Genomic DNA, 17,939 nt, shown 5'->3' with positions numbered 1-17,939 from the left:
TTCACAGAGGTCGCATATCAGATATCCTTCATATCAGATATTTACATTATGATTCATAACAGTAGCAAAATTACAATTATGAAGTAGCAATGAAAAAGTTTTATGGCTGGGGGTCACCACAACATGAGGAACCATATTAAAGGGTCACAGCATTAGGAAGGTTGAGACCACTGCCTTAGAGGGAGCACTCTGGCTCACAGAGTGACTGCTTTTTCTGTTCTTTGTCCAGCATGTCCAGGCTGAAAGTGTCCCCAACTGGTCTTGGACTCCATTTATTTCTAGGAACCCTACCCATTTGGCTGGTCTCTCCATTTTCAGATGGTTCAGTCGGTAAAGTGCTGAGGTCCTGAGCTTGATCCCCAGAACCCACATGGGAAAACAGAAACAAAACACAACCCAGGCACTATATGGTACACTTGTAAACCCAGTGCTGGTGAGGTGGAGCCAGCAGACTCCTGGCTAGTTAGTTAGCTTAGCCCTCCTTGGCAAGACCCTGGTCAGTGAGAACCTGTCTCATGAGAGAAGACGGACAGTCCTGAGCAGTGACATCCGAGCTGGTTCTCTGGCTTCCATACTCATGGGCACACACACACACACATACACACACACACACACACACACACACACACACACACACACCAACACACACACACACACACACACACACACACCAACATACACACACACACACACACACACACACACACACACACACACTCACGCACTACCTGAGGGCTGGGCAGTGTATAAAGAAAATAATCCTCCTGCCTCAGCTCCAATAGCTGGGATTACAGGCATGTGCCACAGCATCTAGCCTCCACATTTCTTTTACTAGGGATCTGTATTTCATAGAATATGAGAACTGCATTTAATTTTTTAAAACTCCAAATATTTTGCTCTTCTTATTTATTTTATTTTTTAAAAAATTGGAGACTGAAACATTAGGTAGAGGAAGAGGGAGGAAGAAGGATTGTAGGAGCCAGAAGGGTCAATAAATCACAAGAAAACACACAGAATCAACTAACCTGGGCTCATGGGAGCTCAGAGACACTGAGCTGATAACCAGGGAGTCTGCATGGGACTGACCTAGGCCCTCTGCATACATGTGACAGCTGTGTAGCTTGGTCTTCCGTGGGACTCCTAACAGTGGGAGTGGGGGCTGTCTCTGACTCTTTTGCTGGCTTTTGGGACCCTTTCCCTCATACTGGGTTGCCTTGTCCAGTCTTCAACTTGATATGCCATGTTTGGTTGATATCCATGGGAGGCGTGACCTCTGAATGGAAATGGAGGAGTGGATGTTGGGGTGGGGGACTGGAAGGAGAGGAAGGAGGGGAAACAGCAGTTGAGTTGTAAAATAGATAAATAAAAAAAATACAAAACAGGGGTTGGGCATTTAGCTCAGTGGTAGAGCGCTTGCCTAGCAAGCGCAAGGCCCTGGGTTCGATCCTCAGCTCCGGGAAAAAAAAAAAAAATACAAAACAAACAAACAAAAAATTGGAGGCTGGAGAGATGGCTCAACAATTGAGTGCTGGCTGCCCTTCCAGAGGGCCTGTGTTTGAGTCCCAGCACCCACAGAGTGGCTTAGAGTCTGTGACTCCAGTTCCAGAAGACGGGACCCGATGCCTGCTGGACTCCACGGGCACCAGGCATGCATGCAGTACAAAGACATACAGGCACAACACCCATGCACATAATTTAAAACACCTTTTTTTTTTTTTTTTTTTTTTAAAAAAAAACAACACATTTTATTTATTTCGTGTATGTGTTAGATACACATACCACAGTGTTGTGTGGAGATCGGAGGACAACTTGGAAGAATCAGTTTTCTCCTAACCCATGTGGGTCCCCTGGGTCCAAATCAGGTCATCAGGCTTAGCAGTAAGTGTGCTTACCTGCAGAGCCATCTTGCTGGCCTAGGATTGACTATATAGACCAGGCTGGCCTCAGACTCAGAGATCCACCTGCCTCTGCCTCCCAAGTGCTGGTGGTATTAAGGGTGTGGCTAGCATCCTATTTTTTTTTTTTTTTTGAGAGTCTTAATATGTAGGCCAGACTGGCTGTGAACTATTTGTCCTCCTTCATGAGTGCTAGATTATAGGTGTGCCACCGTGACAGCTTTATTTTGATAATTAAAAAAATTTACATTGCCAGGTGGTGGCGCACGCCTTTAATCCCAGCACTCGGGAGGCAGAGGCAGGTGGATCTCTGTGAGTTTGAGACCATCCTGGTCTACAGGAGGAGTTCCAGGACAGACAGGGCCATACAGAGAAACCCTGTCTCAAAAAAACAAACAAACAAAAAACCATTTGTTTATTATTTACTTTGTGTGTGTGTGTGTGTGTGTGTGTGTGTGTGTGTGTGTGTGTGTGTGTTGGGCATGGGCACCACATCATGTGTGTGGAGGTCAGAGGACAACTTGTGGGAGTCATTTCTCTCTGTCCACTGTGGATTCCAGGGATCAAACTTGGGCCATCAGGCAAGTTATCTCTTATTTTGATAATTTAATTAAAAATGTTTTGTTCTTTTTCTTTTTTAAATATTTATTTTTGTGTATGTGTGCACATGTTTGCATGTGTGGGCACATGTGTGCCAAGGCAATGTGTGGAGAGCCATGTCTAATCTACAAGTATGTCTACGAGCTGAGACCTCTTCCCACTATTTTAATTTTTTTTTTTTTTTTGAGACAGCAGGCTGTCAATGGTCTCCTTGACCTGGATACAGCTTCATCAGTGACACCGTGGGACTCCCCACCCCTCTCTGGTCCTGTCCCACCCCGAATGGGAGATCAGAGCCTGTATCTGTGTCCCTCCAGGTAGAAGAGCCAAGCATGGGGGCTGAGGAGCCTGTGGATTGTCGCCAATGGACCCAACACCACCTGGTTGCTGCTGATATCCGTGTGGCACCGGCCATGGCACTGACTCCACCCCAGGGTGACGCAGATGCTGATGGCATGGATGTCAACGTTCGTGGCCCCGGTGAGTGCCCCTCCCCAAAGACTTCTCCTTGGTCCTATTGATAGATCACACGTGGGACTGTATTCTGGGAGTGCCCGGGCTTCTGTGCCTGGTGCGGGTGTTAAGCCAGACTTTAGGTTGTAAGTGATAAGGGCCCAATGCAAAGCAGTTTAAGTAAAACACTGGCATGTAGCTGGAAACTGAAGATAGCTGGATCCTGAACTTTTCTTCATGAAGCTGAGATTTCTTCTGTTTTTCTTTTTCTTTTTTCTGAGATAGCCCTAGCTGGTCCTGGAACTCACTCTGTAGACTAGGCTGGCCTCGAACTCACAGAAATCCTCCTGCCCCTGTCTCCCCAGTGCTGGGATTAAGGCAGAGCCGCCACTGCTAGGCTTTTTTTTTTGAGACAGTGTTTGGGCTGGCCTGGAATTCATTCTGTAGATGAGGATGTGGCCTCAGAGAGCCTGCCTCTGCCTCCCAAGTGCTGGAATTATATGTGTGTGCCACCACACCCAGCTGGGGTTTATTTAAAAACGACACCTATTTGTGTGTATTAGTGCAAGAGGACGTCAGAGGACACCTTGCTGGAACTGGTTATCTCCTGCCACAGTCTGGGATCGAATTCAGGCGGTCCAGTTTACCCACCAAGCCCTTGGATCCTGGATATTTGATTTACTTTTCACACTTAGCTCCAGCTGTACAGCTTGTCGGGAAAGTCTCAGAATGCGTTCTGACTGGGCAGACTAGAACCATGTACTCATCCAGGGGCCAGTCAGTGTGGCTAGGGGACGATAAGATGCAAATAAACCAGTTCCCGTCTGGTCTAAGTAGGACTTGCTACTGGGGATGCATGAAAAGAAAAACCAGGGAAGGAGTAGTACCCCTTCCCTTTATTCTTAACGCTCTGCTTCCTGGAATCCCTTTCATGGTAAATCATGTGATTTTTGTTGGGGTGGCTTTGCAGTTGGGGAGAATTTACCTGTCTTACGGTGCAGTGTGTCCCAGTTGTGTCTACTGCAGTGCCCCTGGCATTGTCCCTCAGGAAGACCCCTATGCCTGTGACACCCTCCTGGTCCCCGCAGATGGCTTCACACCGCTTATGCTGGCCTCCTTCTGCGGGGGAGCCCTGGAGCCGATGCCGGCTGAGGAGGATGAGGCGGATGACACATCAGCCAGCATCATATCAGACCTGATCTGCCAGGGGGCCCAGCTCGGAGCGCGAACTGACCGCACTGGCGAGACCGCCCTGCATTTGGCTGCCCGCTATGCCCGCGCGGATGCAGCCAAGCGGTTGCTGGACGCTGGCGCGGACACCAACGCCCAGGACCATTCGGGCCGCACCCCTCTGCACACAGCGGTGACAGCCGATGCCCAGGGTGTTTTCCAGGTGAGACAGGCCTGTCTCTTCAGACTGCGGAGCTGCTGCGTGGGCGTCAGATCCACCTGGATTTGAGCTCTGGCCTGTCTTGCAAAGCTTGTTTTTGCCATTTGGATCATACTGCCTGTCAAGAATAGGTAGTGCCTGACCTAGATTTTTTTTTTTTAAACTATCTTTAAAATTACATGCGTGTATACACGCATGTGCCACAGTATAAGTATGGAGGTCAGAGGATAACTTTTAAGGACTGGTTCTCAGGAGCTGGAGAGATGGCTCAGTGGTTAAGGGCACTTACTGCTGCTCTTCAGAAGACCTGAGTTTGGTTCCCAGTATCCAACACACACACACACACACACACACACACACACACACACACACACACACACACACAGGCTTGGCAGCAAGCCGTCACCTGCTGAGCCACCTCCCTGGCCTCTGACTTAGATTTTTTCTGCCTTGAGCATGCTTCTCCACTTTCAGTCAGTGAAATATTCAAGGACGTACATGATGTTCAGCACTATTTTTTTTTTTTTTTTTTGGACAGTCTTGTGTATGGCTCAGGCTAGTACTGAACATATAATCCTCATGCATCTGTACCCCCAGGTGGTGGGATTACACATTACCATGCCACAATGCACTGTATTAATGTTAAACCCATGGTGTTTGCCTGGATATAGTGGCACATCCTTTTAATCCCGGCACCTAGGAGGCAGAGGCAGATGAAGCTCTGTGAGTTCAAGGCCAGCCTGGTCTACAAAGTGAGTTCCAGGACACCAGGGCTACCCAGTGAGATCCCGTCTTAGAGACAAAAACAAAGATTCATTTTTTTCTTAATTGTAGCATATAAAGTGCTGTGTTTTATTGTGGTGTTACCTTTTATTAGCACTTTTGAGTTTTTTGTGAGTGCTGGTGTGTGTGTGTGTGTGTGTGTGTGTGTTTTACTTTGTGTGTGATTTGTTTGTGTGTTTGTGTGGCATATGTGCACCTGTGTGTACCCATGCTTGTTGTATAGATTGCAGAAGCCAAAGGAGGCTGTTAGATGTCTTTTGTTTTTTGTTTTCCTTCCTTCTTTGTTTTGAGACAGGGCTTCTCTGTGTAGCTCTGGCTGTCCTGGAACTCACTCTGTAGACCAGGCTGGTCTCGAGCTCACAGAGATCCTCCTGCCTCTGCTTCCAAGTGCTGGGATTAAAGGCGTGCGCCACCACTGCCCAGCTTGCTGCTGGATATCTTGCTCTATTGTTTTCTATCTTTTGAGACAGAATCCGTCACTGAACCTGGAGCTAGGCTGGTAGCCAGCAAGCTCTCTTGGTCCTCCTGCCTTGTCCCATACAGCCTGGGGGTTTACATACATTGCAAAATTGGGCTTCTTACATGGATCTAAAATCAGGTGCATGTCCACTGAGCCATCTCCCTAGCCTCCTACATACTATTATTTAAATCATTTTTTCATTGAGGTTATTTTCGATTTAAATGGGATTAGCAGAAATATCACCCTATTGTAAGCCTGGAAGTACCTGTAACTCATGGGTCCCAAGGCTGTGGGGTTTGGCACTGGCAAGGTGGAAGGTGCTATACATTCCTCTGCTCCTGCACGATGTCCTGCCACGGCCTTTTTTTTTTTTTTTTTTTTTTTTTTTTTTTTAGATTCTCATCAGGAACCGCTCCACTGACCTGGATGCCCGCATGGCAGATGGCTCTACGGCACTGATCTTGGCGGCCCGCCTGGCGGTGGAGGGCATGGTGGAAGAGCTCATTGCCAGCCACGCCGATGTCAATGCGGTGGATGAGCTGGGTAAGTGCTGAGGAAGGGCTGGGGGGGGGGCTCCGGTGCTGCTGTCCTCTTAGCGTGAACTCGTGCCCATGCTGACACCAAGCTGTGCACGCCAGGGCTCCCACACGGATGGAACAGGACCCGTAGGGTGCCTCTAGTTCAGAAGAAAATGTAGGTTCCCAGGACGTACTCTTCTCCTCCCCTCCCCTCCCTTCTCTGCCCCTTGACTCCTTCCATTAAATTCCATTCATTTATACAGTGCACTGTGGTGACGCCCACTCCCATTTCACCCCCTCTCCCTTTCTATAGTTCTCCCCTCCCCCCACACAGTCCACCTCTGCTTTCATTGTGGTCCTCTTCTCCCCCTCCTCCTGTTCGTCTTTCTAGAGTCCAAATATTCAGTAAAACCTGAAGTACTTGTCTTTGAGTCTGAGTTATTCCACTTACAGTGATGGTCTCCTGTTCTATCAATTTTCTTGAAAATTGTATAATCTGACCTTCCTACCCCCTTTTGAGACAGGGTCTCATGTAACCTAGGCTTGCTTCCAACTCACCGTGTAGCCAAAGATCTTGAAATCCTGACCCCCTGCCTCTCTTTCCCAAGTCAGGCATTTGACACCACACCCAGTTCATTTCCCTTTGTCTTGGCCGAGTAGTACTCCGTTGCACACAGTGTTGATGGGTAGCTGGGCTGAGGCCGTAATGTGGCTGCTGTGGATAGTGCTGTGGATGCCACAGTTGACATGGGTGTGCAGGTGTCTCCGTTGTATGCTGACTCAGATTCCTTCAGGTATAGACGCAGGAGCCCAGGAGTGCCACAGCTGGACCATAGGGTAGTCCTACACTTAGGTGTTTGGGGACCCTCTGTGGTATTCTCTGTAGTGACTGTGCTAATTACGTTCCCATCAATAGTGCATGAGGATCCCTTTCTCTACCTTTTGTATTCTTCCTCTCTCTCTCTCCCTCCCTTTTCTTTCTTTTTTTTTTTTTTTTACAGTATTTTCTTTTTTTTTTAAATTTTTTTTTATTTATTTTATTTTATTTTACAATACCATTCAGTTCTACATATCAGCCACGGGTTCCCCTATTCTCCCCCACCCACCCCTCCCCTTACCCTCAGCCCACCCCCTATTCCCACCTCCTCCAGGGCAAATCCTCCCCGAGGACTGCGATCAACCTGGTAGACTCTGTCCAGGCAGGTCCAGTCCCTTCCTCCCAGACTAAGCCAAGTGTCCCTGCATAAGCTCCAGGTTTCAAACAGCCAACTCATGCAATGAGCACAGGACCCAGTCCCACTGCCTAGTTGCCTCCCAAACTGATCAAGCCATTCCACTGTCTCACCCATTCAGAGGGCCTGATCCAGCTGGGGGCCCCTCAGCCTTTGGTTCATAGTTCATGTGTTTCCATTCATTTGGCTATTTTTTTTTCAATAATTGAGTAAAACTGAAATTTATTATATGCCACAGTCGTTCTAGGGACCTCCATGCTATATATATAGCCTCCATGGTTCTATGGGTTGTGGTCTGATTGTTCTTTATTTTATATCTAGAATCCACTTATGAGTGAGTACATACCATGACTGTCTTTCTGTGTTTGGGTTACCTCACTCAGGATGATTTTTTCTAGTTCCATCCATTTGCCTGCAAATTTCATGCTTTCATTGTTTTTCTCTGCTGAGTAGTACTCCCCCCTCCCTTTTCTTTCTTTCTTTTTTTTTTTTTTTTTTTTTGGTTTTTCGAGACAGGGTTTCTTTGTGTAGTTTTGGTGCCTGTCCTAGAACTCACTCTGTAGCCCAGGCTGGCCTCAAACTCACAGAGATCCACCTGCCTCTGCCTCCGGAGTGCTGCGATTAAAGGTGAGCGGCACCACACCCGGCTGTTAAGTTCTTTTTATATTCTGACTACAGTTCCCTTGTTAGATGAATAGCTGGCAAAGACTTTTTCCCATTTTTTGAGGAAGATACATCATCATCATCTGTTTTGTTTGTTTTTTGTTTTTGTTTTTTGGTCATACTGGGGATGGAAGATGATGCCTTGCTCACACTAGGCAAATGCTCTAACTGTTGGGCGGCACCCCAGCCTGGCTGCTTTGCTGGGAAAATTGGACTATACTGCCACCTGCTGGACAGCTGTCCTAAACTAGCAAATCCGGCGATCTGTAAGTGAGGGCAGCTGCCTGGTCTTGGGTATGACATGAGCAGAGTCACAGCAAGCTGTCCTTATGTCCAAAGGGTCTCACCCCGCTGTAGACACACTCAGACACTTACGGACATCCTGTGGAGTACCCTTAGGTTCTCAACTTCATCCTCACTGACATCTGTGGTTGGATCACTCTTGGTTTGTGTGTTGGAGGAGGGTCGAGGCTGTGCGCTACAGCATGGGGATGGCATCCCTCTTCTGATGTTACTGTGTAAGTTGGGCATCTTTCCTTGGTTCCTTGTTCCATCGATAGACAGAATTAGAAATGGACTCAGAAGAAAGCTCTAACACAGTCTAACGGAATAGAGAGATGGAGAAGAGGAAGGGAAATTCATGTCTTTTGAGATGGCAGCTGGGAAACCGCAGCCTGGTGGAAGCTGGGGAGGGGTGAGCTTCAGAGGGCAAGTGAGAGGGTTCAGAGAATCAGGGAGTCGTGTCCAGGCTTTGCTCAGAATCCAAAAGAAAATAGAGGTGGGGTGGTGGCACACACCTTTGATCCCAGCACTCGGGAGATAGAGCCAGGCAGATCTCTGTGAGTTTGAGGACAGCCTGGTCTACAGAGTGAGTTCCAGGACAGCCAGGGCTACACAGAGGAACCCTGTCTCAAAAAACAACAACAACAAAAAACCCAAAATAAACAAACAAACAACAAAATAGAAAAGAAGGAAAAGGGGCCTTAGTGGTTCCAGCACTTGCCACGAAAGTGTGAAGGCCTGGGTTCGGATCTCCAGAGACCTGTGTGAACGCTAAGTAGGTGTGGTGACCACATGTGTGTGATTCCAGAGACAGGGAGCCTTCGAGCAAGCTGGCTGACAAGAGTAGCCATATCAGTGAGTTCAGGGTTTGACTGAGAGACACTACCTCAATGAATATGCTGGAAGATCTAGCACACACACACACACACACACACACACACACACACACACACACACACACACACGCAAAACCGTGCATACATGGCCAAAGCATAAAATGTGGCAGGCTGCATCGTGGAGGCCCTGGTGGAAATCTTGCAGGCAGCTGCATTGAGAGAGGGGCTCCTAGGAAGGAGAAGTACTTTATGTCATTACAGGGATTAAAGTCCTGTCCTTAGCATGTCTTCAGATGACTCAGACTTCCTGGAGGATCAAAGGTGGGCTCCTGGACAGGTCATTGATGGGCCCCACTGGGCTATTTTTAAAAAACATTGTTTGTTTTTATTTTATGTATTTTGCCTGAATGCATGTCTGTGTACCACATGCATGCAGTGCCCACACAGGCCAGAAGAGGGAGTGGGATCCTCTGGAACTGGAGTTAACAGGCAGTTGTAAACTGTCATGTGGGTGCTGGGAACTGAACCTGGGTTTTCTGGAAGAGCAGCCAGCACTCTTAACCACTGAACTATTTCCCCAGCTCCTGGAATTAAAGTTTTGTTTGTTTGTTTGTTTGTTTGTTTGTTTTTGAGACAGGGTTTCTCTGTGTGGTTTTGGTGCCTGTCCTGGAACTCGATCTGTAGACCAGGCTGGCCTCGAACTCACAAAAATCCGCCTGCCTCTGCCTCCCAAGCACTGTGATTAAAGGCGTGGGCCACCACTGCCTAGCTGTTTTTTTTTTTTTTTTTTTTTTTTTTAATTAAATGTGCATTGGCATTTTGCCATGTGTGTCTGGTCCTCTGGAACTGGAGTTAGACAGTTGTGAGCTGCCATGTGGGTGCTGGGACTTGAACTCGGGTCCTCTGGAAGAGCAGGCATTGCACTTAACTGCTGAGCCATCTCTCAGCTGCCAGACCTAGTTACTGTGGAGTACTGCAGCAGTCAAGGGGTCGAGCTGGCCCTGAAGGATGTGTGAGCTGGTGAGACAGAGAGGTTAACTGATGCATCGAAGGCGTCAGTACAGCTGTTTCAGTTCTGAGTCCTGAAAACGATGACCAGAGTGGCAAGAAGAGGGATGACCTGGATGGTTCATGGCTTATTATTCCGCTTTTAGAGATCACCTGAACTGCTTTTAGGAACTTGGGGGTGTGACTCTGTAACTGCTTCGAGGCTGACAGAGTGTGGCGAGGGGAGCAGCAGTTAGTTATAGAGTGCCTCAGAAGAGGGTCCATCCAAGGGACCGTGGTACAACTTTACAGCTGGCAAAGATCCAGAACGGCAGCCAACGGGTGATGGCTGCACCTGTGTGGAGAGTAAAAGCACACGAGGAAGACTTTGACATCGAGGTTAGCGTGAGTTGAGTGCAGTTGTACAAGGTAACTAACTGTAAGGAGCTGTCTGTTGATATCAGACTCCTGTAGCTCAGGGCTGGCTGCTAGAACTTTCTCAGAGGGTTGGAAGAAATACTTGGTCTAGTCCAGTTTGGCTGCCGTCTAGTCCAGTTGGGCACTTGAAATGTGGCTTGAACAAATAAAGAGCTCAGTTTTCTTTAGTTCACTGAACATTTAAAATATTGGACTAGGGATGATATAGCTCAGTTGGCGGAGTACCCTGCCTAAGGCACAAAGTTCCAGGTTCAATCCCTACCACCATATAGATGATAATTCTAGGCAAGCCTGTAGTTCCAGTGCTTAGGACCTATCTGGAGTCAGGAGGATCAGAAGTTTAAGGTTGTCTTTGGCTACATAGAGTTACAGGCGAGCCTAGGATACTTGAGATCTTGTCTTCAACAACAAGAAAATAGGGGATATCTCAGCAGTTAAAAGCATGCACTGTTCTTGGGGAAGACCTGCGATAAGTTCCGACCACCCAAGTGGGCGACCCATAACCACCTGTAACTCTAGCTCCAGGGGATCTGATGCCCCCTTCTGGACTCTGCGGGCACCTGCACTCATGCGCTTCCCCCATGCAAACGCGTATATACACATAATTTAAAAGACAAAAAGTAAATAAATCTTACAAAAACAAAAAAACAACTCACTCAGAACAGGAAATATAGAGTGTAAAGACAGCATATCAACAGTTGCCTAGGGCTTGGGATGTGAGGGGATTGACCAATGCTGGCTAATGAAAATGACAAAAATGCTGTAAAAATTGATTAACCGATAGAACAAAGATATATATAATTTAAACAAGAAAAGATATTAAGAATAAAATTTTTGAGACATAGTCCTAGTTAGTGTTAACTGTCTACTTGACATAGCCTAGAGTCATCTGAGAAGTGAGCCTGGATTGAGGGATTGCCCATTCCATGTGAGATTGTCTTGACTGGTGCAATAGGGCTCAGCCCACTGCGGGCAGCACTATCCCCTGAGCAGGTAATCCTGAACTATATAAGAAAGTTACCCGAGGATGAACCTGCGAGTGAGCCAGCCAGCAAGCATGATCCCACAGTTGCTGTTGTATTTGGCTATGGATCCCATAGTTGCTGTTGTATTTGGCTGTGGGGTGAGTTCCTTAGCTGGAGGAAATGCTGCGGAGAATAGCAGGCAGGCCTGACTTCAAGTCCCTGTGTTGCTTCACTCAGTGATGGACTGTGGACTGAGAGTGTGTCCTGGCTTATTTGGAGTGTCAACTTGACACAGAGTCATCAGAAAGGAAGGAGCCTCAGTTGAGGAAATGCCTCCATGAGATCTAGTCCTATGGCATTTTCTTAATTAGCAATTAATGGGGGAAGGCCCAGTCCATGGTGGGTGGTGCCATCTCTGGGCTGGTTGGTGGTCCTGGGTTCTCTAAGAAAGCAGGCTGAGCAAGCCATGGGGAGCAGCACCCTCCATGGCCTCTGCATCAGCTCCTGCCTCCAGGATCCTGCCCTGTGTGAGTTCCTGTCCTGACTTCCTTCAGTAAAGAACAGTGGTATGGAAGTATAAGCCAAATAAATCCTTTTCTCCCCAACTTCCTTTAGTCAAGGCGTTTCCTGGCAGCGATAGAAGCCCTAAGACAGAGTGTAAGCCACATAGCTTCCCCAGTGCTAGGATGGCAGGCGTGTGCCACCACGCCTGGTTAGCACGGTGCCAGGGATCCGACGCCCTCTTCTGGCCTCTGTGGACGCCCGCCAGGCACACAGATGGTGCACAGATATACCATGCAAGTGAAACAGCCCTACACGTAACATTAAAACTAAAACAAAACCCCTCCACTTCCCACAATAGAACAGCAGATGTTTTTAGCTCCCGAGCCATCTCTCCAGCCGCTAGCCTGCATGTCTTTGAAGGTATCCTTGGAAGAATGAGAGTTTCAGTTTTGGCGATGTGTTGTTTATTTTGTTGTTCTTGTTGAAATTACCTCTAATGTGGGTTTGGGGCTGGAACTCAGGTCGTCAGGTGTATGCAGTAGGCACCTTTACCCGCTGAGCCATCCTGCTGGCCCTTGTTTGTTTTAAAATCAGTTTCACACGCACACACGTGCAGGGCGCCCCTTGGAAGGAGGCGTTCTGTAGATCTGCATCTACTCGGATCTCAACACAAGAGCTCAGACACTAGGGTGTGCCTGGAACTGTCCTGCCCGCTGCCAGGTCATTTTCTAGACACTTCTGCCTGTCCTGTGTGGGGACCCGGCATGACCCTGACTGCTGCCGTTTGTCTCCCTGCAGGGAAATCAGCCCTACACTGGGCTGCAGCCGTGAACAACGTGGAGGCCACCTTGGCTCTGCTGAAAAATGGAGCCAACAAGGACATGCAGGACAGCAAGGTGAGCCCTTGGGAGCTGTACTGCCACGGCCCCCTGCACGTGACACGCAGGGCGGGAATAAGCCTTTAGGGGGCATCCGTCTTGCCTACAGTCAGCTTTCGGGAGTGGGAGTCAGGCCTAAAGGCTCCGATAGCGGATCAAAGGAGGACATTTGTAGTAGTCACTGTGTGACATGGAGCAAGTTGCTAAACATCTCTGAAACTTGGTGTCCTCCTGTGGATTAGGGAAGCAGCAACATCCACTCGACGGCACTTGCTGAGCTTCAGCAAGGGGAATGAGCACCTCAGTCAGGCACTGAGCAGATCCTCAGGGAAGTGTTAGGCTGACTGTCAAAAACCTCGCCAAAGGACCAGTCCCTAATCTCTTTTATGTGTTACATTTAGTTACTGTATATGTTTGTGTGCGCTTGCCACAGCAAGCCTGTGGATGTCAGAGGACAACTTGTGGGAGTCAGTTCTCGCCTTCCGCTATTTAGATCGTGTTGTTTGAACTTAGGTCATCAGGCACATTTACCTGCAGAGCCATCTCACTGGCCCTTACTTTTTAAAACATGAAATATATATATATATATATATATATGGAGAGAGAGAGAGAGAGAGGACACTCCAGGCTGGCCTTGAACTCACAATTCTCATGTTTCTGCTGCCTAAAATGCTTGGCATATACTGTCGTGCCTGGCTATTTTTTTTTTCAATGATGTATTTTATTTTTTATTAGAGTGTGTGTGTGTGTGTGTGTGTGTGTGTGTGTGTGTGTATGTGTAGTTATGCGGACATGAGTCGCTGGTTCCCTTGAGGCCAGAAGAGCGTGTGGAATCCCCCTGGAGCTGGAGTTGCACCCAGGTGCGATCTGCCCGGGTGGGTACCGAGGACGGAACTGAAGTGACTAGGCTTGCTGACAAGTGCTTGCTCTACTCTGTTTCCTTTTCCTTTTGAGACCAGGTCTTACTGGTTACTTTAGCAGAAGGTGACCTCAAACTCTTGGTGAGTCTTCTGCCTTGACCTCCCAAGTGCTGGGATTACAGGCATGAGTTAGTTGCCACACCTGGTTTTGGGTTTTCCTTTCATTTTTACTTTTTTTTTTTTTTTTAAAGACAAGGTCTCATTGTGTAGACCAGGCTAGCCTGGAACTCACTGAGATCCACCTGCCTTCGCCCCTAGGTGCTAGGATTGAAGGTGTGCATCTCCATGAAAGCCCTGACCCCTGGCTTTTTAGTCTTTTACAAATCATTGCATCAACGTGTAATTTATCTTGATGACTGGAGATTTTGATGCCCCTTTAAATTTTGTGCCTAAGGTAAGTCCTGTCCAGATGCTCCTGCAGCAGGGTCATGGCTGAGGAGAGAGAGCTTGTTCCTTCAGCAGAGCTGGGATCCGAACCTAGATCTATCCATCTGCAGGGTTTCGACTTGTACTTCTCAGGATGGCCTAGGAATTAGAGACCCGGGTGTTGGACAGAGAGTGACTGACATCTGTGGGTTCTGCCCTTTCTTTTTACCTCAGGAGGAGACTCCACTGTTCTTGGCTGCTCGTGAGGGCAGCTTTGAGGCTGCCAAGCTGCTGCTGGACCATTTTGCCAACCGGGAGATCACAGATCACCTGGACAGGCTGCCCCGGGATGTGGCCCAGGAGCGGCTGCATCAGGACATTGTGCGGTTGCTGGACCAGCCCCAGTGGCCCCCGCAGTCCCCCCGGCCCCCATGGCTTGGGGCCCCTGCTCTGCCCACCAGGGGCCTTCCTTCCTGGGCTCAAGGCAGTGCAGTCTGGGACCAAGAAGAGCAGGAGGCAGCCTGGCAAGACAGGGCTGGGGCCACAGGGAACCCGGGGTCGGGGCAAGAAGCTGACACTGGCCTGCCCGGGCCCCCTGGCAGACAGCTCTGTCACACTGTCGCCTGTGGACTCGCTGGACTCCCCAAGGCCTTTCGGTGGGGGCCCCCTGCTTCCCCTGGAGGCTTCCCCCTGGAGGGTCCCTATGCCACCACGGCTACTGCGGTGTCCTTGGCACAGCTTGGTGCAAGTCGGGCAGGCCCTTTGGGGCGCCAGCCTCCTGGGGGCTGCGTGCTCAGCCTGGGTCTCCTCAACCCTGTGGCTGTCCCCCTCGACTGGGCCCGGCTGCCTCCACCTGCTCCACCAGGAACCTCATTCCTGTTGCCCTTGGCTCCGGGACCCCAGCTACTCAACTCGGGAACCCCAGTTTCTCCCCAGGAGCGGCCGCCACCCTACCTGGCTGCCCCAGGACACGGAGAGGAATACCCTGCAGCGGGGACCCGCAGCAGCCCCACAAAAGCCCGCTTCCTGCGGGTTCCCAGCGAGCATCCTTATTTGACCCCATCTCCCGAGTCCCCAGAGCACTGGGCCAGCCCATCCCCTCCCTCCCTCTCAGACTGGTCCGACTCTACGCCTAGCCCAGCGACTACGGCTGGTGCCACAGCGGCTGGAGCGCTACCTGCTCAGCCACACCCCATATCTGTTCCCTCCCTCCCTCAGGCCCAGACACAGCTGGGGGCCCCAGCCAGAAGTCCCCTCTAAGAGGCAAGTGATGGCCTAAGTTCTTGGATCTTTGCGGGGGTGGCGGTGTTGAAGTGACATCCCTCCCTGGCTTCTCTCTCTCTCCCTTTTAATTTTATTTTCATCCCTTTCTCTGTACCAGCCTTCCTGCACCTCTCTGTCTTATAGTGTGACCAAGCTGGTCACCAGCCCAGACCCCCAGTCTTCCTTTATTTATAATGGGTAGGGGCTGACTTCCCACCATCTCGGCCCTTTAAGGTAAGGGGTCTGGGACTTAACCCCTCACCCTGCCTCCATTCCCTGTCCTCCTTTTTTTTTTTTTTTTTTTTTTTTTTTTGCCTCTTCTTGCTCCTCATTTTCTCACACTGGCATGAGTGAGTTATTTTTTTTTCTTTTTTACATTTTGTATAGAGACAAATTCATTTAAACAAACTTATTATTATTATTATTTTTTACAAAATATATATATGGAGATGCTCCCTCCCCGCGCTGCAAATCCCTCCAGCGCCCCCGTGGGGCTGAGTCTGTGGGCCCATTCGGCCAATCCGGACTCTGTGTACCGAGTACACAGACAAGACTAGGGTCCCGTGTACTGAGTATGCGGCCCTGGTATGTACCAAGTAGCCAGCCTTGGGCACACCCTCCCCTGGGGTCAGGGGACACTTGGGAGCCTCCTTCCTCTCCCTATCCTCCTTCCTCACTTCACTGCATTCCAGATAAAACTTGTAGACTCACTGGGAAAGGGGTCTTTCCCACCAAAGCCCCCACTAAGGCCCCCCTCCCAGAGCCTGGCTCACCTTTTAGGGCCGGGGGCGGGGTCAGGGGAGATGTATTTCGTTTGCATTCCACTTCTAATTGTAAATACAGGGCTGAAGGTGGGAATGCGGTGCCTGAGGGAGTAACACCTCCTCTTCCTGGTATCCCCTTGGCTCAGCCTCACTGCCTAATAGAAATGTTTTTAGGCTATTTTTATAATATGGCACTTGGTCACTGGCCGTTGTAGCTGAATTCCCAGGTCTCGCATTGTACAACCCTCACCTCCCCAGTTCCCTTACCACCTAATAAAGAAATAGTTAACACCCAGTGTCTTTGGTTTCTGTCCAAAGTGGGCACTTCTGGACAGCCCTACACAGGGCTAACTTGAACTCCCATCTTGGAGCAAAGCCATGTGGCTTTCCAGTCCACCTTTGATTCCTTTTTGGCCAGGTCTCCTAGCTTCATTTCTGTTACTTTAAACAAAAACCTAACAAAAAAGCAACTTAGAGAAGAGAGGAGTTTATTCTAGCTTACAGTTCCAGGTTCATCATTGTGAGGAAGTCAAGGCAAGAACTTAAAACAGTCATATCAAATCAACAGTCAAGAACAGAGAGAAGGAAATGAATGCATTCATACTTGTTTGTGTTCAGATGGATCTCTACATTCTTATACAGTTCAGAAACCCCTGCCTAGGGAATGGTGCCACCCACAGTAGGCTGGGTCTTTTTACATCAATTGACATAATTAAGACAATCTCCTACAGACATGCTCTCAGGTCAACCTGATGTAGACAACTTCTCTCCCCAGGTGATTATAGATTCTGTCAAGTTGACAAAGGTAACCATCACATCAGGTGATTCCAGTTACTGAATCTTGGGTGGATATCTGCCTTAAGATGAACCAATAGAGTGCCTTGCTTGAAAACTTTTATTTTCTTTAAAAATTATTATTATTAATGTTTTTTTTTACATTTCAAATTATTTTATTTCAATAACTTAGAGATTTAGCTTTCTTGTTTACAAGTAGGTTAACATGGTGAGGTAAACTTGGTAGAATTTCTTTTTTCTTAAGAAATTCTTTATTCATTTTATATACCAACCACAGATTCCCCTCTCTTCCCTCCTTCCACCCCCCAGTCTTCCCCACCAACCCACCTCCCATTCCCTCCTGCAACAAGGTAAGGCCTCCCATGGGGAGTCAGCAGAGCCTGGTACATCCAGTTGAGGCAGGTCCAAGCACCTCCCCTGCATCAAGGCTGTGCAAGGTGTCCCACCATAGGTAGTTGGCTCCAAAAAGCCAGCTCATGCACCAGGGATGGATCCTGATCCTATTGCCAGGGGGGCCCTTAACCAGATCGGGCTATACAATGGTGTTGCTTATGCAGAGGGCATAGTCCAGTCCCAAGGAGGCTATACAGCTGTTGGTCTAAAGTTCATGAGTTCCCACTAGCTTGGTTTGGTTGTCTCTGTAAGTTTCCCCATTATGATCTTGATGCCCCTTGCTCATAAAATCCCTTTTCTCTCTCTTCGACTAGACTCCTGGAGTTCAGCCTGGTGTTTAACTGTGGATCTCTGCATCTGTTTCCATCAGTTACTGGATGAAGGCACTATGATGACAGTTAGGGTATTCACCAATCTGATTACCAGGATAGGCCAGTTCAGGCACCCTCTCCACTATTGCTAGTAGTCTAAGGTGGGGTCATCCTTATGGATTCCTGGGAACTCCCCTAGCACTGGGTTTCTTCCTATCCCCATGATGTCTCCCTCTAACATGA

At 48.7% G+C, this 17,939-nt stretch overlaps 1 protein-coding gene across 1 annotated transcript in view; it reads left to right on the top strand.

The window, feature by feature from the left end:
- The window catches only part of Notch3 (notch receptor 3), a 37,360-nt gene extending 20,868 nt beyond the window's left edge, over nucleotides 1-16,492 (top strand). Inside the window, 8 exon segments of the mRNA XM_037197999.1 lie at nucleotides 2,813-2,975; nucleotides 4,037-4,341; nucleotides 5,977-6,124; nucleotides 12,805-12,902; nucleotides 14,405-14,569; nucleotides 14,571-14,828; nucleotides 14,831-15,403; nucleotides 15,405-16,492. Coding sequence (XP_037053894.1) covers nucleotides 2,813-2,975; nucleotides 4,037-4,341; nucleotides 5,977-6,124; nucleotides 12,805-12,902; nucleotides 14,405-14,569; nucleotides 14,571-14,828; nucleotides 14,831-15,403; nucleotides 15,405-15,449 — 1,755 coding nt within the window. The 3' untranslated portion in view covers nucleotides 15,450-16,492.
- The last annotated feature ends 1,447 nt before the right edge of the window (nucleotides 16,493-17,939 follow it).

This window comes from Peromyscus leucopus, chromosome 22 (genome assembly GCF_004664715.2).
Source record: "Peromyscus leucopus breed LL Stock chromosome 22, UCI_PerLeu_2.1, whole genome shotgun sequence".
In the NCBI taxonomy this organism is placed as follows: Eukaryota; Metazoa; Chordata; class Mammalia; order Rodentia; family Cricetidae; genus Peromyscus; species Peromyscus leucopus.
The sequence above is the reverse complement of the archived record's forward strand: the minus strand, read 5'-3'. Positions and strand labels throughout refer to the sequence as shown.